This window comes from Mauremys mutica, chromosome 7 (assembly GCF_020497125.1).
Source record: "Mauremys mutica isolate MM-2020 ecotype Southern chromosome 7, ASM2049712v1, whole genome shotgun sequence".
Taxonomy (NCBI): Eukaryota; Metazoa; Chordata; order Testudines; family Geoemydidae; genus Mauremys; species Mauremys mutica.
This window is the reverse complement of record NC_059078.1, coordinates 117325198-117348701: the sequence shown is the minus strand read 5'-3', so window position 1 is coordinate 117348701 and position 23504 is coordinate 117325198. Positions and strand designations below refer to the sequence as shown.

General features: G+C 43.8%; 1 protein-coding gene across 15 annotated transcripts in view; it reads right to left on the bottom strand.

Annotated features, from left to right (window-relative positions):
- ABLIM1 (actin binding LIM protein 1) overlaps positions 1–23504 on the bottom strand; it is a 206504-nt gene that overhangs the window by 124527 nt on the left and 58473 nt on the right. For all 15 annotated transcript variants that reach the window (XM_045022891.1, XM_045022892.1, XM_045022899.1 and 12 more), the window contains exons 3-4: positions 14965–15148; positions 10623–10732 (exon numbers count right to left, since the gene is read on the bottom strand). In XM_045022891.1, the coding sequence (XP_044878826.1) occupies positions 10623–10732; positions 14965–15148 (294 nt within the window). The remainder of the gene's footprint in view (positions 1–10622; positions 10733–14964; positions 15149–23504) is intronic.

The window sequence follows — 23504 nt, the reverse complement described above, 5'->3', positions numbered from 1 at the left end:
TATCTACCTTGGAACACTAGCATCCTGGCTGATGTGAAGGAGCTGGGGTCACTGCATTTCTTCTAGGGCATCAGTCAGTTGTTCTCAACCTTTTCTCTACCGTGCCTGATTCTAGATCACTCCCAGGCCCCCTTCCCATCTGCCCGGGATTGGGTCAGGATGCTCCGGTCATTTAGTAATATGGGAAGGGCAAAATGGTCGCAACCCCGCACTGTTGAGTTATTCCTCAATATCAGCTATGAGCCCCACACATCGGAAAGAAGCATTACAAAGGAAGAGCTACATCCTACGATCCCCCTTGAAATGCCAAGACAAAAACAAAAAGGAGCAAGGTTTAGCAAAGTGCTTTCATAACTTGGGGTTAGCTTACCAGAAGTAGTAGGGACAACTGCACAGCCTGCATACTAGAGACCAACTAGGGGTCAAAGGCAGAGCTCTGTCTACAAAATGCCATCCTAGGGACGGCCTGTTCGAGACAGGGATGAAAATACAGAACAGTGGGAAACACTAAGAGATTGAGCAGGCGGAGGCGTTCCTTGAGCCCAGCATGATTCTGTTGGAGGTAGACCTGGTTGGAAAACAGAATTTCCATCCCACAGGAAATTCTGAGATTTCAAAATTGGTTTTTATCTCAAATCAAGATCAAGAGTCAAAAATCTCAAAACGTTTTGTGGAATAGAAATTCTGTAACATTTTGATTCAGACACATTTAAACAACCTTATTGAAAACTTTAGTTTTGTAATGTCAAAAAATTATGATAAATATATTAAATATAAAATATTATAGATCTTTAATATTATATTAACATCAAGTCCAAACACGTTAACTTGATGTCAAAAATGTGAAGCTCTAAGTGAAATGAGAGAACAAAATACTATTTCGATTTTTAATCATTTGGAAAAAAATTGTCGAAAACACCACCAGAATCACCACATTGCCAAAAAAAATTTAGATTTCAGCAAAGCAGCATTTTCTAATGGAAAATTGTTCCACTGAAAAGTTTCTGACTAGTTCTAGCTGTAAGGACTCTTACATTCAATTAGAATGCTACTCTGCTTCCTGGTGCATAGGAGTTAGAATTCTAACAGTACTGCACACTTCCATAGTATCTCTCATTGCAGAATCTCAATGCATTTTATAAGCAGTGATTAAATTAACCTTCACAACAGCTCTGAGAGTTAGGACTCATGTTACCCATTTAGCAGCTGGGTAAACTGAGGCTAATCATTTGATATGCCCATAGTTACAGCACAGCAGTGCTGGAAACCAAACCCTGAAATCCAGATTCCTAGTCCTCAGTTCTACCATTGCCAGGAGGGAAGGACCAGGAAGCAGGCTACCAAAAGAATAAAACTAAAGAATTCACATGGTGCAAATGCTTCTAAGACTAGGAAGTATACTGCAAATCCCCCTAGATTAAGGTACAATTAGAATCATAGGCGTGATCCACCAAAATCATTTAGAAAGATTAACCTGATGATCACCAGAGTGATCTAATAAAACTTCACCCAGAATTAGTAATCCAGAGTATGCTGGCTCTTGCCAGAAAGGAAGTTGTGTATGAACTCTGTGTCAGCTCATTAATGCACATGAATTTATTTGATATGAAAAGGGAGGTGAAATTTCAGATTCACTACATTCCTAACATGCAAAGCCACTGAAGGCTACAGGGTTACAAGGACATTACAAGGACAAGTCAGTGACCTGGTGCTATGATGAGTTAAAGAGGAATATATAGGATTGACTGGTGCCCCTTGTTAAAAATCCAACAGATCCCAAGCTCTATCCTCTCTCTCTGTACACGCACAATGTTACCTGTGGGTTTGGAAGAGTCATAGTTAAGTAAGAGATTTCTGAGAACCAAAAGGGCCATGCTCTGCCCTCAGATACACCCACTAAAGTCAGTGGAAATTGTGAGTGCCTATCCTGAGGCAGAATTGGGCCCATTGTCTTATTCTGAGGCATGGCTGTCTGTGTGCCAAGGGTTTGCACAATACTCAAACACTGCAGTTTTTAACATGCATTAGGAAATCAAATGATATTTCCTTAGAGCGAACTCAGAAAAATCAGCCACAAGAGTTGGACGTAGTTTAATATCCTTTTTGCAAGCAAAAGTTACTGCAGATCCTTTGCTTGCATATATCATGGCCAAATAATTCCTTTTCAAGTTCTAGATTTGTCCTTACAACAAACTTCAAATTGTGAGGAAGTTTCAGGGCTGCTTGTGAAAGAAGCAGAAGGAGCTAAATTTTGAAAATCCTGGGCAGAATGTGGCTAAACACTGAAAAATTCTAGTTGCAGACGTTTCACTGTGGCTACAATTAAAGGGAAATGTTAAATCCATTTTGTTCAGACTAGCAACCTGTAAGGGAAGAAGCAGCAGTTATGCCTGTGAATAAACCATCCTATATTTTTGCTGAGTATATGACAGCTCTCTTAATACATAATAAAAGGGAAATTACTTGTGAGGTGACACTGACAGCATCAATCAGGTTAAATCCTGGGTTTAATGTGTTAAAAATTATAATCAGAAAGTCAGTGTTTAATGGTGACCTACAAAGGAAATTTTAATAATTGGACCAGTTCTCTCTTTTTTATTCTTTGTTATGTAGAAAGATGACCTGAAAGGGTTTGTGGTTTTTGAGGGGAGGTAGGGTACAAGAGGGGTGATGGTTGATTTTTTCCAGCTTCCATTTAACCTCAGGCATATCAGGTACGTAAAATTATTTGATCCCAGTTTTACTGGAAGACTTGTTGGAGGTCTCAGTTCATATATAGAATGGGAGCTCTATCATATCTTAACGAAAGGAACAGGGATGCTAAAACAGTAAATGATAGCCTCTCTCCCAGGTGCTTATTAGATATTGGGGGGTTTATTTGTATTCAATAGGGCCTTAAAGACCCAATCAAGTTCAGAGCACCCTGCCCCAGAGAGCTTACATTTGTAGGCGTGGGACAGGGACACACACAAATGGGGACAAGTATCAAACAAACAAAAAGAGTAACTGTAATTACTACAGTTGTGCATGCAAGTTGGTTATGTGAGTTGGTAACTGGCACCAATTTTTGGAAATCATGGGCCATGTCTTGTCTGCATGGGAACATACTTAAACACAGTAGCATGTGTCGAATAATAATAGTAAAATAGTTGTACTGCACCATACACAATATGAAGTAACCCAAATCAGTTTGGCCCAGAAATTCTGGGTGTTCCTTTGAGTGGTATCACTGGGCACTTCAGCATAGAATAGGCACACCATTATATTTTTTCCAAAGGCAGATGTTATTGCCCAAAAGGGTCCGAGGTACTCTGCAAGAACGAGACCGACTCCACACTGAGAGTAATTGGCTTTAATGAAGGTAAAGTGACACATCTGCAACGGGGACCCCAAACGTTGCTGTCACTGAGGCGGGGACCCAGCGCCCTGTAGCTCGGCCTGGGGTGAAGTCCTAAAACAAACACAAAGCATGCTCATTTTATACAAACAGCAGCATATCAGCTCATACATAATGCAATAGACACTCTCCGCCCTCCGGGGCTGCCCCCCCTGGCCAACAGCCAGGGGCTTGCCACGCAGCAGTCCCAGCCGGTTGAGGCAGGTCAAAGCTAACATGCTGTGTCCTACAATAACCGGAGGCTGAGAAAGCGGAATTGCCTGAGCTAAGCCATAACAAAATCTTCCAAGGTTCCCTAGACTGCTACATTAGAGAATGCCGCTTTAGTGGATTTATGCTCCATTTTCAGGCAACCCTCCCCCCCCCACATTTTTCCAGATGCAACCTATGGCCTGGTGAAAGCCTGGTGAAAGCAATCCTTCTGAGCTGTGATTTGGAAAGGGAGTTAGGCTAGTTCTGGATGTACAGTCCTGTGAAGTCTGGTTTTCATTTGACAAGGAATAGCTCAACAAATTGGGACAGTTACCCAGGTCTCCCAAGCCCTAATCCCTAGACAATCCTTCCTCTCCACAGAGTTGCATAACCCTGCAGCCTTCTCAAAAAACAACATTGAGGCAACAAGCCAGGATTATTCAGACAATACAAAACGAAAACCAACCAAAAAACCCAACACCACACTTCGGCTCATTGTTTCCCGGTCTGAAGTACAGTAGGTCTTCAGAGAAGCAGTGTAATCAACAATTCTACAACGGGACTGTTCATTAGGACTTTGGTGTAAATGGGATCAAAAATATTGTGGGAAAGAGGCTATCATGTAGCAGATCTGAATACAACTTGAAAAACACAATGCTCACTACCAAACATACCAATTACATTGCTGCCAAAAAGATGTCAAACATCCCCCACAGCCACATTGGGGAGACAAGATGAACCAAGATAATGTATGTATATAGGATTCTGGATAATACACCACCATGAAATAAAAAAGTTGGGGAAAAATGTGCAGAGGAAAGTGATCAGAAAACTGTATAAAAAACCTAGACATGGTAGAAAATACACACACAATAATGAACTGGACAGAACTATCCCATTCTTACTTATCCACAGGGAAGGTAACTTTTAGTGTCTTTGGCAGGGGGTTGAACTTTTAAGGCACAAGAGTCTCCAGCAATGCACTTTTAAAATTCCAGTTGATGTCCCTACACCCTCTCCCCACCCAGCGTTGGCATCTTTAAAATGCCATCACTTCTCATCACATTTGAGCTACTAGGCATCTGGCTATATATCCCCTCACCTTTGCAGATCACTTCACATTTATCAAGTTGTCAAACAAAACAAAGTTAAGGTACCAAACACAATCCATTACATTTTCAGAGCTATTTGCAGGCATTTACCTCAGATTCTCTGTTAACATCAATAAGAATAAGTCACCACCTAGGGGTTGGGATATTTACGGGGCTGGTGTGCTTACATTACAAATGATGACTACTAGGACTTTGCTGCTGTACTTTGAAAGAGGAGGAGGTCCAAGGAAACCAGAAGAAAGAGGTACAGAAAAAAGCCTTACTTGTTAAAGATAATGTGTTTGGAGTTGAGGAAATACATCAAGCATGTAAAAGGGGTAAGGTTATAGTAGGGCCCCAGGTAATTCCAGAGAAAATCAAGAGATGAATTATTCAGTAGCTTTTCCTTCTGATTTCCACTGATATTGCATTAGAGAAGGTTGCAGTAATATTAGGGTTATCTTATTAAAGAGAATTAACTCTTGTATATAAAGAAATTTGCTTTCCCTTGAAACTTTCCATGAAAAGCTGTCAACTTGCCTTTCATTTGTCTGAACTTTGAAGTAACATTGATGAGCAAACTGCATGTTAATATCATTGTAAATAAAAAAATAAAATAAAAAAACACTCTAGTGGGAACTGTGATGGGGCGCCCACCCCACTCTGGCCTGTAAGGGGTTCATAGAGCCATAAGAAGGCTGCTCAGGACACAGCCAATAGAAGAGAGGCTGCAAAGAGCAGCCAATCCGGGCCCAGCAGGCCCATATAAGAAGAGCCGCAGGGCAGAGCAGGGTCAGTGCCTCCCTGGAGCTCAAGGAGGGAGGACTGGATGCCTTGCAGGTGGATGGAAGCTAGCACCCTGGACAGAGCAGTGCTGGGCAGAAACAAGGGATCTCCTGGTTTCTGCTAGGACTAGAATGTTGAGGCCCTGAGGTAAGGGCGAAGAAGGTGCTGGGGCCATGGGGAAGTGGACCAGGGAAATGTACTAAGTTAGAGGTGATACAGCAAGTGGTTGCCATGTACAATGTCCCTGGGCTGGGACCCAGAGTAGTGAGCAGGCCCAGGTCCCCCAATATTCACCACTGGGGAAGTAGCTGGACCGTTGACTGCAGGGCCCCTGAAAGGGGGGAGCACAGAACATGAGACAGGTGGGGGGGCTGTGTCTTGAAGATGATGCCGCAGTTCTTGGAGCAACGTGGGTCCGGGAGCAGATGGAGAATGGGTACTGACCATCAGGAGAGTGTGTACTGACCAGCAGTGCTAATCCCCAAGACAGCCAGCAGGAGGCACCAGTGTGCTGAGTGGATTGACATCAGGCAGTCAAACCTGACTTTCAGCTACCACATTCCTCCACCCCCACCTTTACTTTCTTTGAAATAAGCTTCCCCGTTAATCTACTTAAAAATAACGAGGGGAAATTGACCACAGTACATGACATAAAACAGACACATTCAAAGAACGAGATTCTCTTCTGAATGGAATTGCATTACAAACATGACTGAAAAGAAGGGAAAAGACATTAGGAAAGACTGATGACTGACTGACTCAGCCTGCAGGAGCAAGTGGAGGAGATCTGGAATATTTTACACTAGTTACAATTTACCCATTGGTGCTGGCAAGATCTCTCAGCTTTTAAGTCTACTGTGCCACAGATTTGAAGTGACAGTCACCTGGCATAGCTTGGAAGAAATACATTAAGAGGACTCTTCATTAGACTCTCTGAGCCTTATAAACACATCCTGCACCCACCTTTATTTTTCTTCTTTTTGGTAAAACTTTGCACTAAAATGACCAGAAACTCCAGAAATTATAACTATCTAGATACAAGTCCATTCGCAAAATCACAAGACATACATAGGTTTCCAAGCAGTACATTAAAGCTCTTAGGGGCTCTTTTATGGTGGTTTTACAGCACCTAGCACAGTGGGAGTCCACCTCTCATCAGGACCTCTAGGCGCAAGCATAATACAAAATTCCTGTTTTCTGTGGTCTCTTAGAATGCAGGAAATCAGAAATGTAGAACTGGAAGGGACCTCAATAAGTCATCTAGTCCAGTCCCCGGCACGGCGGCAGGATGAAGCAGACTATCCCTGACAGGTGATGGTCTAACCTTAAAAATCTCCAATGACAGAAATGACTCCCTAGGTAATTTGTTCCAGTGCTTAACTACCCGTACAGTTAGGAAGTTTTTCCTAATGTCTAACCTAAATTTCCCTTGATTCTTGTCCTATCCTAAGCGGTTAAGGAGAACAATTGATCACCCTCCTCTTTAACAGCCTTTTATGTAATTAAACTATTATCATGTCCACTCTCAGTCTTCTCCAGGCTAGTCAACCCCAATTTTTTCCAATCTTTCCTTATAGGTCATGTTTTCTAGACCCTTACTAATTTTTGTTGCTCTCCTCTGGATTTTCTCCTATTTGCTCACATCTTTCCCAAAGTGCGGTGCCCAGAACAGGACACAGTACTCCAGCTGAGGCCCTATCAGTTCTGAGTACGCTGGAAGAGTTACTTCCAGTGTCTTGCTTACAACACTCCTGCTAATACATCCCAGAATGATCACTTTTTTGCAACAGAATTACATTGACTCATATTCAGTCTGTGATCCATTATAACCCCCCAGATCGTTTTTTACAGTACTCCTTCCTAGGCAGTCCTTTCCCATTTTGTATTTGTGCAACTGATCATTCCTTTCAAATTGTAGCACTTTGCACTTGTCCTTACTGAATTTCACCCTATTTAAGTTAGACCATTTCTCCAGTTTGTCAAGATCATTCTGTATTTTAATTCTGTCCTCCAAAGCGCTTGCAACCCCTCCCAGCTTGGTATCATCTGCAAGCTAAGTGTACTGTACTTGTAATGCCATTATCTAAATCATTTATGAAGATATTGAATAGAACCGACCCACGACAGATCCCTGTGGGATCCCACTCAATATGCCCTTCCAGCTTGATTGTGAACCACTGATAACTTCTCTCAGTACACTTTTCCAGCCAGCTGTACACCCACCTTATATCAGGTTAGTCTAGGCTATATTTCTCTGCACTGTATATGAGAAGGTCACGCAAGGCAGTATCAAAAGCCTTACTAAAGTCAACATATACCACATGTACTGCCTCCCCCTATCCAAAACGCTTGCTATCCTGCCAAAGAAGGATATTAGGATGGCTTGATATGATTTGATCTTGACAAATCTATGATGACTGTTACTTCTCACCTTATTTTCTTCTTCTAGGTGCTTACCAATTGATTGTTCAATTATGTGCTCCACTACCATTCCAGTTAAGATGACTGGTCTATAATTTCCTGGGGTTGTCCTTATTTCCCTTTTTATAGATAGGTACTATACTTGCCCTTTTCCAGTCCTCTGGTATCTCTCACATCTTCCAAGAGTCTCAAAGATAATTGCTAATGGCTCAAAGACCTCTTCAACCAGTTCCTTAAGTATTCTAGGATGTATTTCATCAGGCCCTGTGACTTGAAAACACCTAACCTGTCTAAGTAATTCTTAACTTGGTACTTTCCTATTTGAGCCTGAGATCCTACTCCATTTACACTGGTGTTCAGGACATTAGTTGTCAAATCCTTGTTAACTTTTTGATGAAAACTGAAACAAAAAAAAAAGGCATTTAACAATTCAACTGTTGCTGCATTTTCTGTTATTGCCTTCCCCTTCTCATTGACTAGTGGGCCTATCCTGTCCTTGGTCTTCTTCTTGCTTCACATATTTGTAAAATGCTTTCCCTAGCTAGTTTAATCACATTTGTGCCTTGGCCTTTCTAATTTTGTCCCTAAATGTTTGTGTTGGTTTTTCACACTCACTTATTTTGTAATTTGACCTAGCTTCCCCTTTTTGTATGACTCTTTTTTCAGTTTCAGGTCACTGAAGATCTCTTGGTTAAGCCAGGGTGGCCTCTTATCGTACTTCTTATCTTTCCTACATATCAGCCTAGTTTGCTGTTTTACCCTCAATGTCTCTTCAAAAAACTGTCACCTCTCCAGAACTCTCCTTTCCCTTAGACTTGCTTCCCATGGGCTCCTACCTATCAATTCTCTGAGTTTCCTAAAATCTGCCACCTGGAAGCCCATTGCCTTTATCCTGCTGTTTTTCCTCCTACCATTCCTTAGAATCATTAACTCTATCATTTCATGAAGCATTAAAACTAGCAGAAAGTTGCTATAATAGATTACAAGAACCAATGTAAACATTTTTTCTGAAGTCGCAGAATCTGAGACTTTCCAAGACTGCTGTGACTTATGCAGCAGCCAGTGCGGCTAGGGCAATCTCGGGCCACCGCAGCCCCCCCAGCAGCAGCAGGAGTTTGGATGTGGGAGGGAGCTCAGGGCTGGGGGCTGAGGTATGGAAGGGGGTGAGCACTCTGGGCGTGCTTACCTTGGGGACTCCCCAGAAGCAGTGACGTGTCCCTCGGCTTCTAGGCGGAGGTCCAGCACTCAGGGCAGTGCATGGAGCCTCCCTGGCCGTGCCTCCGCCTAGGAGCCGAGGGACATGTCACCGCTTCCAGGGAGCCACGTGGAGCTAGGTAGGGAGCCTGCCAGCCCCGCCAAACCCCCTCCACCCAGTAGCAGCTTGTATGATCCTAGAGGACTATCCTCCCTAACAGACAATAACTCAAGGCGTTGATCCCCGCGTGGATCTCTCGGATCCCAGGTCATTCCCATGTCTGCAGTACCTCTGGGATATTTACATTAGTTCATAAGGCTTCAGAAGTGTCTCTGGTATTAAAATACCAAATTGTCCCTTAGATCTCCGAACAGCCCTAAAGGTAACTGTATTCTCCCCAACTGATTCGGTCCCTGCACTTACAATTTATAAGATGACTCACTTCCAAGGCATTTCATGACACTGGGGAGAGAGTATATCTAGTAATTAGAGAGAAACAAGGAGTAGAGAGACCAGGTTTTCATTTTCCACTTCAGTAAGTGACTGATCTTAGTCAAGTCACATAACATCTGAGCCTCTGTTTACTCATCAACAGAATAGGGATATAAGCTAGATTTACCCTTACTTAGCACTTTTCATCCTAGGATCTCAAAGCATTTACCACTCTTCCCCCAAAACATAGAGCAGTTTTCCTTGCACAGGTCCAATACAGGTAGGGAAGTGGTAAAAGCATCATCACTTGGGATTTAAAACTAGACTGGATAAGTCACTAAAGAACGTGCTGCAGGGAACAACGCTGCATTCTCAAGGGAGGAGCTGGAGCATTTACAAGGTTTTTCCATCTCTAACTTTGATGATGCCCATGGATAAAAATCATTGTTACCCTGTAATATATTGTAGATGGGTGAACTTTTATTTGCTTTAAAAAGCATTCAAATATAGGAGCAAAGCACATACATTCTCTAATCCCCTTATCTCCCTTCCCCTCCCCCAGCCTTTATAAAAATATCTCCTGAAATTTTGTTCACATAAGTATCATTGTACTGGAGGCATGATTCAGACAATCATAGTGGCACTATTTTTAGAAGATAATGTGATTACATTAAATGTTACAGATTAGAGGCAAGAATGTATTTCCCTTGACACCACCCTCTTCTGAAACAGAACACTTAACCCTGTGCAATTACACATGGGAAAAACTATGACCAACAAATTCTGAAACGTCCTCTTCACCATTAATAGCCCGTTTGGTGCCTATTAAAAGAACACTGACTGTTTCTTTCAGAATAGCTTCAGACAGAGGTTGGGGTGACTCAGTTTGGACTGTAACTTGTCAATGTGGTGTTTGCCATCCACAGTAACACAGGTCTTTCCAGGGCCCTTGCTAAGAAGTAATGGGTTCCCAGAAATCAGAACTTAGTCACAATCCTCACAACAAATAAGGATCAACCAAGTTGGTTTCAAAACAATTAAAACACATGGCAAACTTCTGAGGCTCCTGAACATATGAGAAGCTGAGGAAAGACTATGGCATACTTACTGCTTGAGCTGGAGATCTCTTTTGGACTGGATGACATTGGCTGAGCACACATTTGACAGAGACAATCCCTTCCATTGAAGGTAACCCGGTCTCCTGGTGGAAACGGGCGTCTGGAGAGGGAAAGAGAAAAGTGAGTTTTACTCAAGGTTAATTCAGCAATTTAATTCTCTTTCCCACCTCCCGAGCCTGCCGCCTTCCTCTGGTGCAAATCAATATCTTACAGACACTACATCTGAAATGCAGCCATGGCAAAGTCAGGCGGCTGGGTGAAAGCCAAAGGTTTCTCAATTGTGAGGAGAGCAGAGATTAGACTGGCTGGTATTTTGGTTTCCTAAAGATATCAGATGCACAGTATCTAAAGAGAAGCAGACAGCTGAGTTCACTTAGACTCAACAGCTCCAGCAATGATAGGCTCAGCACGTCACTAATGGCACCCAAAAATAGGGAGGAGCAGGCAAAAGGGAAATGGTGGATGGACGGCTCCCAGGGCTGGTGAAGGAATATAGAGTTGTTCAACTCAAAGGTTCACCAAACTGGGCTAGATTCAGTGCCTGAAAGTCAGAACTATGACTACAATGGTCCACATGAAATGAGTTGGTGGCTACACGCCAGTTCCTAGGACTTTAAACAGGTACCTGCATTACAAAACCACCCCCACTGTGTCAGTAGAGGACAAGGGCCACCCCAAAAGCAAGGTTGAGGTTTGCTAGTGGGGCAGTAGGAGAGAAGCTTGCAGTGCTGCTGAACCTTGTGGTACCCTGTAGCGGGGTGATCACCCTGCTCCAGCCCTGGAAGGGTAAAAGCAGCCCTGGAGAGGCTGCAGCAGGGTAAGAGGGCTGGGGAAGGCTGATTGGGGAAGCAGCCTCAGCTGCGGCCACGCCCCAATCAAGCCGCAGCTGGCCCTATAGAAGGGCTGCTAGCCAGAGCTCAAGAGTCTCTCTCTAGAGGTTGAGAGGGATGGGCCTGGCTGCTGGGAGCTGAGCAAGGTACCTAGACTGCAGCAGGGCTGGGGAAAGGCCACAGGAGCATCTCAACCCACCCAGAAGTGTCCATTAGCAGGAGAAGTGTCCTTAGCTACACGCTGCCTGCATCTCAACCCACCCAGAAGTGTCCATTAGCAGGAGAAGTGTCCTTAGCTACACACTGCCTGCATCTCAACCCACCCAGAAGTGTCCATTAGCAGGAGAAGTGTCCTTAATAAATTAGCATCAGTTTCTTTCTGCAAAGCAAACAGTTAAACATCATGGATGACAAGTCTTTTATTCGTTCCACACAAGTCGACGGGCTACATTTTATAGACAAGTTTCAGGCCATCATTTACTTTTACTGTATTTAGGAAATACTCCTGTGACCTACATGGGATATAAATTCTTCAGTGCAGAGCCAGTCCATTCACATTGTTATTTTTAAAACTAAATGACCAGAACACTTCGATCAGGACTCGAAAACTTGACCAGACACCTACTCGACACTGGACTACATTTACTAGTCCAAGGGAGCTGTGAAAGGCAAGAGTGGTAATTCAGAAGCCCTGCCATCCCCTGATAGAGATGCAGAGTCCTCACTTGAACCCTGCTTAACGGCTCCTCTTTCATATCAACCTCTAGGTATCAGATAAATTTAGCCTCCTTCTCATCCCCACCTCTAGCGGGTGGAAGGGAGGAGCCTCTCCCCATTCCAGAGCTTCCTGGCCGCTGGAGAACTTCACTGCTCTACTCCTCAGCAGGGCCACTGGCTGCTGCAAGCAGGAGCAATTGTAACTCAGCCTAGACGCTTTCTTTTGGCTTCTCCTCCCCTGTGCCTGTCTTTGCTGCTACTCATAGCACAAGACGGGACGGCGTCACTGCGATCTACATGCTTCTGACTAAAAGAAATGAAACTGACTCATCTTGTTCATTTCAGCCTGTTTCTGCTGAGAAAACTATAAGCAGCAGCAGCAGCGGCGGCACCTCAACTGTCTGCAAACTCAAGAAGGTACCACACTGCATCAGTTTACTTCTGGCTCATTCTGGAAGATTATTTTTACAATCATAAAGCCTGGAAGATTTATTTCTTCTCGTTTTTGCTTTTTAATGAAAGCTTGGATTTCTCAGAAACAGATAGCTTCGGTCCATCTCGATGCTCACCAGGAAAAACCAAAATGATGTGGATCAAAATATTTCTTCAGTTATGCTGATCTCTACTTGGGCTGAATAGACAAGTAGTATTTAATCTCCGCTGGAACTGCTCAAATGAAAGAGCCTACAAGCATCACACACACACACACACACACACACACACACACACGTTGCCCCAGAACTTCCAACATTCAGGGATAATATCCTAATGAGAGTTAAAATCATACAAAAAAAAAGTTACAGCTTCTTAAAAACTTTCCACACGCAAGATGACTATTGGCTAGTAGCAGCTGCCTTCTTTCTTCATTCTCAGCAGACATCCAATATGCAAAGAGGCCAAAATTCAGTTTCTCTTGGTCACTGGCAGAATAGAATGAAATAAAAAAAGATCTGAAACCTAATGGAAGTAGCATCTTCTGAAACAGTAATATATAGTGTGAAAAATAGGGAATTACTATTATATTGTTTGCATTGTGATATCATTGAGAGGCACCAAGCAAGGATCAAGCGCCCATGGGGCTAGGAGCTGGTAACATAACAGAAGGCAATTCTGACCCCAAAGAACTTACAATCCAAGTATAAGATGAGACAATGGGTGGATACAACAGACAGGGTGAGGGGGGAGCACAGAGTGAGACTGGGACAGTTATTAATACACTAAGCATCATGCACAACACACCACCTGGCTAGCCATTGAAATGTGGGAATTTTTTCCAAGTCACACCAAAATCAAACTGTAATTATAGACCACAACTTAGGTCTTGAAGGTGTTAACACTCCACCATGGGAACTGATCTCTGATTGAAGCCTCTAATCACTACCACTACGCCAATAGTTACAATGAAATTTTATTCTCCATACCATATACTACTGTTTCAGAAGATGCTACTCCTGTTACATTTGGGATCCATTCCTCATTTTGTTGGGGCCTTCCAGTGACTACAATAAATTCAATAAAATCACTTTGACCTTTGCATATTGGATGCATATGCATATTGGATGCCCAATAATACCAAGTACTCAAACCAAAAAGACTTTACTTTTTTCTTTCAATCCCAAACAAAATACAGAAAAGAAAGTGATGAAATGCTGATGCTGTGTTTAAATTTCTAAGCCATATCATTCCATTCACAGAAAGAGTGTTTCTTTGACTGAAACCGATGACAATCTTAGTTGACCAGCTGCCTGGCTGAAAAAGAGCATTAAACTATGTCAGAGTGTAAGGGTTGGGAGCAACTGTAGACCAGCTGAGGCAATATTTCCAGTCCCCAGCAAGAAGGGTAAGCCCAAATCCTGAGAACATTTAAGCACAAGTAATTTGACCACACAAGTATTCCCAGAGATTCATGTGAATAAAATTAGCTTGTGCTTTAGTGAGGGCCACTCTAGAGCTCCTCCTAGTGACCATAGGGGAGTGTAGCAGGTGTGAAGGTAAAGAAGGACAGGGAGCCTGGGGCCCTGACCAAGAAGAGCTCTTTTTGTAGCTGCCTGAGTCACTAGAGCTCTGAGATAGGTAAGGGTGGACTAAGTTGGAACTAAGGGCAGGTCTACACTACGGGGGAAAATCGATATAAGATATGCAACTTCAGCTACGTGAATAACGTAGCTGAAGTCGAAGTATCTTATATCGAATTACCTACCGTCCTCACGACGCGGGATCGACGTCCGCGGCTCCCCATGTCGACTCCGCTACCGCCGTTCGCATTGGTGGAGTTATGGAGTCGACATGAGCGCGTTCGGGGATCGATATATCGCGTCTAGATGAGACGCGATATATCGATCCCCAAGAAATCGATTGCTACCCGCCGATACGGCGGGTAGTGAAGACGTACCCCAAGTAAGTACCCAACCCTGAGACAAGATTCCTTATTTTCAAACGTGGCCCTTAAAAGCTTCTGTTTCTGAGTTCAGCCAAACGGGAAACCCAGTATTGAAATGCCCTTTATAACCTATTCCACGCAAAGCCGGATGTTAAATTCCTTCCTGTGTGACAGCAACAGTGTGGAGAGGGTACAGGGCATTATACCTAGCAGCACAGCTTTGCTGGTAGATGCTTTTCAGATAAACTAATGGGCATTTTGAACTCCCTAAAGTTCCGGTGACAACAAGTCATTCCCAATCAAGCACCTTCGAATAGAAAAAAACATCTTTAGAACTGCGTGCTGTGGCGATGCAGTTCTCCCTGTGTTTCGTGTGATAGGGATAACAGCAGAGAAAGGACTCACTTGCAAACAGTGCAGGCAAAGCAGTTCGGATGGTAGGTTTTTCCCAGAGCTGTCACTACTTCTCCTTCCACGAATTCCCCACAGCCATTGCAGCGGGTTCCATACATGCGCTGGTAATCCACAGAGCAGAGGTATTCCCCGTTCTTAATGAAAAAACCTCCTTGGGCCAGGTCACAGCCACACACTGGAAAAACAAAACAAAACAAGCACAAATCAATTACAAGCCAAATCAGGCTGGCAGGTTGGAAATATATAGCTGTACAAATAGCATCCTCCCCCATATGCTTTAGATCTGGGTTATGTCACAAACGAGATGAGTTTGGTAGTCTCAGTCCCCTCTATAACAGGCCTGTGTCTTCAGCCCAGCACATGACGTGGTGAATGACTGACATTCTCTGGCTACAAGAGGTTGTTCACTGGCATAACAATCTATGGAACTCTGCACAGCAGCAGCCACGGTCATGAGTCTGTCAGTAACATGCACATTATAGTTCACCAGAGCTGCAAAGAAAAACAGTTAAGAAAAATAAAATTGGAGAGTCTAGATTATGTATTGTTAAAGGATGTAGAAGATACTGGCTGCAAAGGAACTGGCTTCATGTTCAGCAATTACTAAGGGCCATGCTTTTATTGCGAGTTTCTGCAAACACTCACCCATGCAATGCACTCTGTGATCATCATACCTAATCTGATTTTAAGACATTGCAGATTGCATTGTCCAAGGGAACGTGTCCTTGGGAGCCACTGCAATGCCAGCACAGAGGTCTACAGGATTTAGAGTTACAGCGATTGCCTTTTTTATTAAAGAAAACAAAATCCTGAAGGCAGATCCTTTGAGTGAAACTGCTCCGGTTGAATTCCAGTGAATGCACACACAATATCATCTAGCAAACGCCTTATGGCCAGGTTTAACTGAGGCTACACCCCTTTTGCTTCCCAGTTTTGATGACTGATGATGTGCATGGTGCAGTAGCTTGGCACTGGGCCAGTGTTTCGGTTTTGTTGTAGATGCAGGTGCACGCACTTGGAGGCAAGCGCTGAAGGAGAAGAGGTTGACCCTCCTCAGATACCATTAGTGTAAATTTCTTCCTGATCATCAGCAATTTACATCTTTACTGGGAAGTGGCTGCTTTATGTTCTGTTCGCTCTCACAACTGATTCACGAATGCAGGCCTCATGAGCAGGAGACACAGGGCTGGAAAAGTTGCTCCAAGCTGGGAGGGGTTGCAAGTACTTTGGAGAATAGGATTAAAATTCAAAGTGATCTGGAGAAATGGTCTGAAGTAAATAGGATGAAATTCAATAAGGACAAATGCAAAGTACTCCACTTAGGAAGGAACAATCAGTTGCACACATACAAAATGGGAAATGACTGCCTGGGAAGGAGTACTGCAGAACGGGATCTGGGGGTCAGAGCGGTTCACAAGCTAAATGAGTCAACAGTGTAACGCTGTTGCAAAAAAAGTGAACATCATACTGTGATGTATTATTAGTAGGTGTCTTGCTTACACTCAAGTAGTAATTCTTCTGCTCTACTCCGCACTGATTAGGCCTCAACTGGAGTATTGTGTCGAGGTCTGGGTGCCACATTTCAGAAAAGAAGTGGACAAACTGGAGAGAATCCAGAGAAGATCAACAAAAATGATTAAAAGTCTAGAAAACAAGACCTGTGAGGGAAGACCATGCTGAGTACAGTAAAATCCTAGAAGAGAAACAGCAAATTTGAGCAAGATGTTTGGTCAAGAGTTGGGTGCAGTGACTGAGAGTGTACCTAAGGACCTGTTCTTTCCACCTCCAAGAGAGGCACTGCAGACTCCAGTGAGGAGGGCCTGCAGAGCAGCGATGGCACAGAGCAAAGCCCTTTGATGAAGAGAATGGTTAGAACGTGGGACTGGAGTCTGAATTTCTGTAATACACAGTCATACGCAGCTCTTGTGTAGTGCTTTTCAGCAGCGGAGCTCACAGTGTTTTATAAATGAAGTATTATCCCTATTTTACATGTGGGGAAACCGAGGCAAAGATGAAGTGACCTGCCCAAGGTCACCCAGCTGGCTAGTAGAAGAGTCAGTCCAGTGCTCTAGCGACTAGGCCACAACTGACTAGCGCTTTCCGCTGTTGCATTGTATATCCTTCGGTAAGTCAACTTCTCACTAAGCCTCAGTTTCCCCACCTGATTCACGGGGAGAGTAATACCTCCCTGCCTTCCAGGGGGTTGTGAAGTTTCGGTGACTGGTTTGTAAAGCACTCTGAGATCCCTGTCTGGAATGTGCTATACAAGCAGTAATAATTTTTCCATACAACAATGGAAGTTGCTGGAATTATTCAACAGAAAAATCATGTAGATGCAGTCAGCAAGGTAGCTTCCTCAAGGAATACAATATATAGAAGGAAACCAAAAGCTAAATCAATAGGGGCAGGGAGGAAAATTCCCCACGACACCTGGGTCTGGGGTCTGACCTTCCCAAAGGCATTCTCCCAGCTCCGTGTGCCAACTTATAGTCCTTCCCCCAACCACCTGTGCAAGAGGAGCAGGAAGAAGCGGAGTTGAGGCTAACCCCTTCTGGACCGGTGGTTAGATAATGCCTCCTACCACAGGTGTCACACACCATCTCTCCGGACCGGTCTCCAATTTCACTGAAAAGCCAACCGCCAGAACATAACGTCTCGACTGGAGTCTGGCTCCAATACCTTAAAATACCGATATCTGCTTGGATGGCTAAAGCGGATATCTGATTACATGACCCAAGAGGATGGCTGCATAAAAAAAGATTATAAAATGCTCCCATCTCCATTTTTTCTTAATCCAACTGTGAAGCTGCAATAGATTGTTGAGAGCCTGGAGCTACAAAAAGAGTGCAGGGGAGGGAGGAGGGGAGCAACCATGGTAGGTCAAATTTAGAACCTCTCACCCTTGACAGTGTCCCTTTAAGCCTACTCATCAGGCACATGCCATTCCTGAGGGGGGCTAGTGGTTTCAGTTTCTCAAAGGTACAGTCAGTAACTAGCCCCAGCCAGACAGTAAAGCCAGCTTACACAAGACATGCACCCACAGCCCAAGCATCCCACCCTTCTCCCTTTCACTCGTCCAAGGTAGACTTGGCCTGTACCAGAGTCTTGCACCAAGGAATGCAGGAGGAAGAGAGACAGCTCTAAAAATAGAACAGATTTTACTATTTAATGTACTAGCGCAGTCTGGCAGGAATAATTTCTTTGTAAGTGCATGTCCCATTTAAGAGGCTTTCATGGCTGGCTGGTGTTTCCGTCTGAAAGAATGAATAGCTTAGAAATGTTCTCTGGTTTAGGTTAAGGCCCCTCCCCGTGTCACACGCACCAGCAGATAAGACTGGGTCACTCTTCCGTCATTGCATAAACTTCTTCCCACTGCTTAAACACTTAGCACTATTTTCCTCTGGGCTTTGAAGCTGTTGGGTGGCTGGGTGCTAATCCTTTGATACAGGGAGCAGATAGTGGTGCAGATGGAATTTCGTCATGTCAGACCCCCTCAATATGAAATGAGAGAAACTAGGCAATCATAGCCCAGGAAGTTCCGATGGGCTGCACCACAGTTAGCTCAGCCTATACAGTTTATGATGCAAGAGAAAGAATATTAGTTTGCACTGAACAAGGCAAACGTTAAAGTCCAGACATGCGCGTGTATTCTGGACAAGTTGCCATCATAAGCATGTTAAGCTGCTGATTTTGCAACCTGGAAGTTGTTCTTAAGTAAGTCTTTTGTACTGGTTATCCGTGTGCATGTGTCACATCACCACCACATAGATTAGACAGCACTTTGATGCCAACTGATGGCTGCATAACATGCAATTCCCTACAACAGAGAGTTTTACTGACAAGGATGTAATTTACCGATTTTACTGGTAATAGGATGTAATTTCTCCATCAATTACCTTGGGGAATTTATGCAACACACAGAGCGAGCACAGAGCTCTCTAAAAGGTCCAATGGTAACTTAAGCATCAACCATCTCTGGCAGAATCCTCATTGAAAATTTGTTTGTGAATAAATTGCTAGTTGTTGAGTGCACTGGTCTTTTCAGTCATATTTCCTATGATTCAAGGGGAGTTACGTTTACACAGGTTGTGTGGGGAGAATTGGGCCTCAAATATTTGTGTATTTTAGAATTTACTTTTTTCCTCTAGTTTTAGAGAGAAGGCATAGTCCCGAGCTTTGAAAGGAATTTTTACTCATCTTTATAAGGTGACATAATATGAACCATCTGAAGAGTCATACTGAACAGTAAGAAAGGTATCTGGCATTTTGGTTTCACTCACTTCTGCACCATCCGGTACAGCTGAGTCAGTGAAATTCAGTAAGAGAAACTGCCTTCCACACTGTAAGAGGACACAGCCATATGCCTTATTGTTCAAGATAGCCCATCAGATTTTTTTTTCAAAACTGCTGAATGAATTTAGATCAAATTGCCAAAGTCATGATTACTAAGCGATAATTAGACGAGCAGCTTTTGAGGTGCTTTCCTGTCATGGAAAAATTGAGAGAAAAGATGACTTCATGGTTAAGGTACTAGAGTAGGACTTGGCAACCCAGAAACTAGCTCCAGATCTCCCACCATCTCCTTTTTAGGCCTAGGGCGACACACTCACTCTTTCTCCCTGCCTCAGACCTTGATCTGTTACATTGGAGTTGTACTAAGTAACGAGCGAGTGCTAAGAGAATGCGGAATCAGTCAACGCTATGCTCAACTGATGCGGCAACTCATGGTGTCGGACACCATCAGGTGGTCGAGAGACATCTACATAGAACACATCATAGAACACAATTCCAGGAGGGATGAGCTGGAGTGCTGATGAGAAGCACAGTCAGGAAAGTAACTGAAATACTTCCCTTGTGGATTGTATTTTCTACCTACCGAATTCTCAGTTACTCAGGGACAATCTCCACTCATTGATATATTTTGCTTTCCACAAATCTCTGTACAACTTTTCATGAGTGATGTACCTGAGTCTTTGGATTCTAGTATCTAAACTGTATTGTTAAATCTATTCACCTAAATTTGGGTTATTGCTGATTATGTACTCTATGTATCAGACTTAAAAGCAACCTCAGTATTTGTGGATACTCTAAACACTATACCGAGATGTAAAGACACTTCTCAACCTAAGTATTATACAATTTTTATATCCTGTGTCTGTCTTGAACATTTAGATTGCAAGCTCTTAGTGAGACACAATCACTGCTCCGCTGTGTCTGTACATACCTAACACAGAGCCACCACATGCTAATGTAGTAACAAAACAAACATTTTAACAACAGCCTTGTAGCAGGGTGGACCCTGCTCTGGGGTTTTAAGGGGTTTAAAAAGTGGCCTGACAGGGCTGAGCTGATTAGGGAAGTGGCTGCAGCTGGGGGCCACGCCCCAAACTGAGGAGCAGGGCCTTATAAAAGGCAGGGAAGCCAGGAGCCCAGACAGTCTCTCTCTCTGGCGATAGAGAGAGATGGGCCTGGCTGCTTGGTAGACGAGACAAGGTACCTAGGGTGAAGCAGGGCTGGGGACAGGCTAAGGAGCTGGGGAGCTCTGGCCTGGAAAGCCCCAGGCTGCGGCCTAGCGGAGGGCAGAAGGTACTGGGAGGTTGCAGAGGGCAACTTAAGGTTGGGCCAAGGCAGCAGGTCCAAACCCCCTTTGCCAATGATGAGTACTGGATACTGCAGTCTGCCCCAGCGAAGGGGGCGCTAAATAGAGACTGGTCAGTAGCCACTACTGAGGTGAAGTGGGGATAGTAGGGTGGGGGGTTCCCAAGGAAGGGGAAACCCAGACAGAGTGAGAAAGGGGTTATTGCCAGGGGGCAGCACCCCAGAGAAAGGGGCACCGGGTCCGAGGAGGGACACGGGGGCCTACGAACAGGGGGATCACCAGCCTGCAGAGGGTGCTCCAGGGCTGAACAGAGTAAATTTGGAGAGCAACCAGCAGGAGGCGCCGCAGGGGTGAGTCAACCCGTTACAAGCCTAAATCAAAATGCCAGGTAGAAATGGAGCAGTATTTAAGTGCAGGGAACAGTGCAGTACTGGCAACTCCTTCCTGGGTTGCACATTTCTGCAGACACAGCATTAATATTTCATGTGCAAACAAATTACATTTCACTGTGGCATTCAAACTACAGCCAGCCAAAAAGTCAATTACCAATGACTTATGAGAATTACAGACAGGATTTATTATGCTGCAAAATCTCCAGCGCTGGTTTTCAAGTACACCTCCCTCTTGTTTCCTCTTCTCCCCTCTTTGTTTCAAGCATTTTCTTCAAATAAAGAATATAAAATTATGTAAGCTCATTATCGAGAAGATAATGAGGCCCCTGCTCTGCATCACCACTTGTCTTCTTGTAGGGTATAAATACTGTGGTGAATTCTTAAACTAGATTCTTCTACTATGGTCACATTAAATGGATCATGGCTCTTGCAAGGTGCTGCTAGTCACAGCAACATGGTAATTGTCATTCTGGTCCATTTAGGCCATTACTGTGTCTTCCACAGCGGCCAAACCCAGTTGCTAAGGAAGGGGTAAACCCCTCGTATAGAACTATTGTGATTTGACATGCTGATGAGGAAATCTCTTCCTAACCTCCATCACTTTGCATTGAGCTTGCACCTGAAAAACATGAGCATTTACACTTGTGTGTGTGGGTTTTTTTTTTTTTTTTTTAAAAACGCTTGACATTGAGGGTAGTCAATATGTCACAGGATCTGACCTAGAAACAGTATGTGATCTTTCTGGGTTTCACTTTGCCAAGGGTTCCACTCCCAGCTCTGCCAATGAGTCACCTTTTGGAAAAAACACTTAATCATGCCTCAGTTTACCCACCTACACAATTATTATAATACAACAGGAATTTCAAAAGCACCTAATACAATCTATCAATGGGACTTGTTCTCCTAAGTCACTTAGCTACTTTTGAAAATCCCTCCTATCATGAACCACACAGAGGTCTTGGGCAGCTAACTTGTTCGTAAAAGCATTCTGAAATCTTTGGATGAAAGGTACCAACGCAACTATTAGCATCTATTCTCTCATCACAAACACAAGGATTTATACAGGTATCTCTCAGCAGCAATGGAATGTATTAAAACTCTTCTTGGGAGTATATTTTTTTAAAAAATTGGTACTTGTGATTAAACAGCAAATTCTCCTCCGGCCCAATCCAGCCTCCTTTCCCCTCAGTCTGCTGTTCATTGCCAACTGAGTGCCAGTTAGTTCCCCTTGCACAGTAAGCCTTGCTTTGAGTTACAAGCATTCCTAACACAAGGCAGCCCTAACTGCAGTCTCAACCACCAGCAGATTCATCTTCTTTGGCACATCAAGATCAGGGGGCATGTACTAGTCTGAGGATTTGACGAGGAGTCCCAGCCACCCTATTTTAAAAGGGAATATGCCCAGACAATTTAGCATGTGTGTTCCAGTTGCTGATCGGGGCTTTTGGCTACACTGACAAAAATGAGGTTCAGCTAGGCCATTAACATCAGCAGCCAGAAAAATGCTGCTGCAGCAAGCTGCTTTAGCTCTGAGTCATAGACGGATTGTTTTTTTAAATGCAAAGGACTGTATCTGCATTTGCTATACAAATAGGGACAGGATTGAACAGCTTTTGGGGGGCGGGGGCAAACGATGAAGAAATGATCATTCTGTCCATAGACCATTTTCCTTAGTGCACTTCTTTGCGACCGTTACAGGAACACCACTGTGGGGTGGAGGGAGAAGAGGGGCTGCTTGTTTTTGTTTTTATGTAAAAAGAAAGACCATCTGCCCAGCACCATTCATGTTACATGCATCAATGCCTGGCCAGCCAGTTAAGCAAAACGAACGGGCAGCGATTGGTACCTGCGCACAATGAATTCCGTCACTGACAGTGTGTTCTTGTCAAGTCATTGCAATACAAATATCATGTCATCAATGAAAAATTAAGAGCGCCAGGATGACGACAGCTACCACCAGGGTACCTCCAGTTTTGGTCTTCCTTTCCCATGCTCATTGGGAGAGCTATGAGAAAACTGATTAGCTGTGACAGTAACGACATACAATTCATGCTTGATAAAGCAAAAGCCAACAGATATTCTTTAGACAGGCATCCATCATATGGAGACAGTCCTGTCACCAAGAATTAAACCCGCCAAGCAGTTCTATACAAGAACAGGTGACATTTCCTCTGGAACCTTTCCTGCCTGATAATATGGAAGAAATTCCATTTTACATGATCAGAACCTCTCTTCTGAAAGATAAAAGACACCAATGTGCATTTCCACATAGATCTGTATTCACTGGGGAATCAGAGGCACAAATGACAAGAACTCACTAGTTTGCTCTTTTTAATATGATCTTTCCCCAGGACTGGACAAAGTCAGCCTTTGTTACACTGAGGCTGTATCTCAAGAGATTCTACATTCCAAGCATGGGATCCTTCTCCCCCTATGAAGAGTGACCTGGAACAAAGGCATACATAGGAACACAAGCTCTCTCTCTCTCTCTGTTGAACTACATGGAGCTATTGTAACTTATCCTCCAAACACAAGGCACC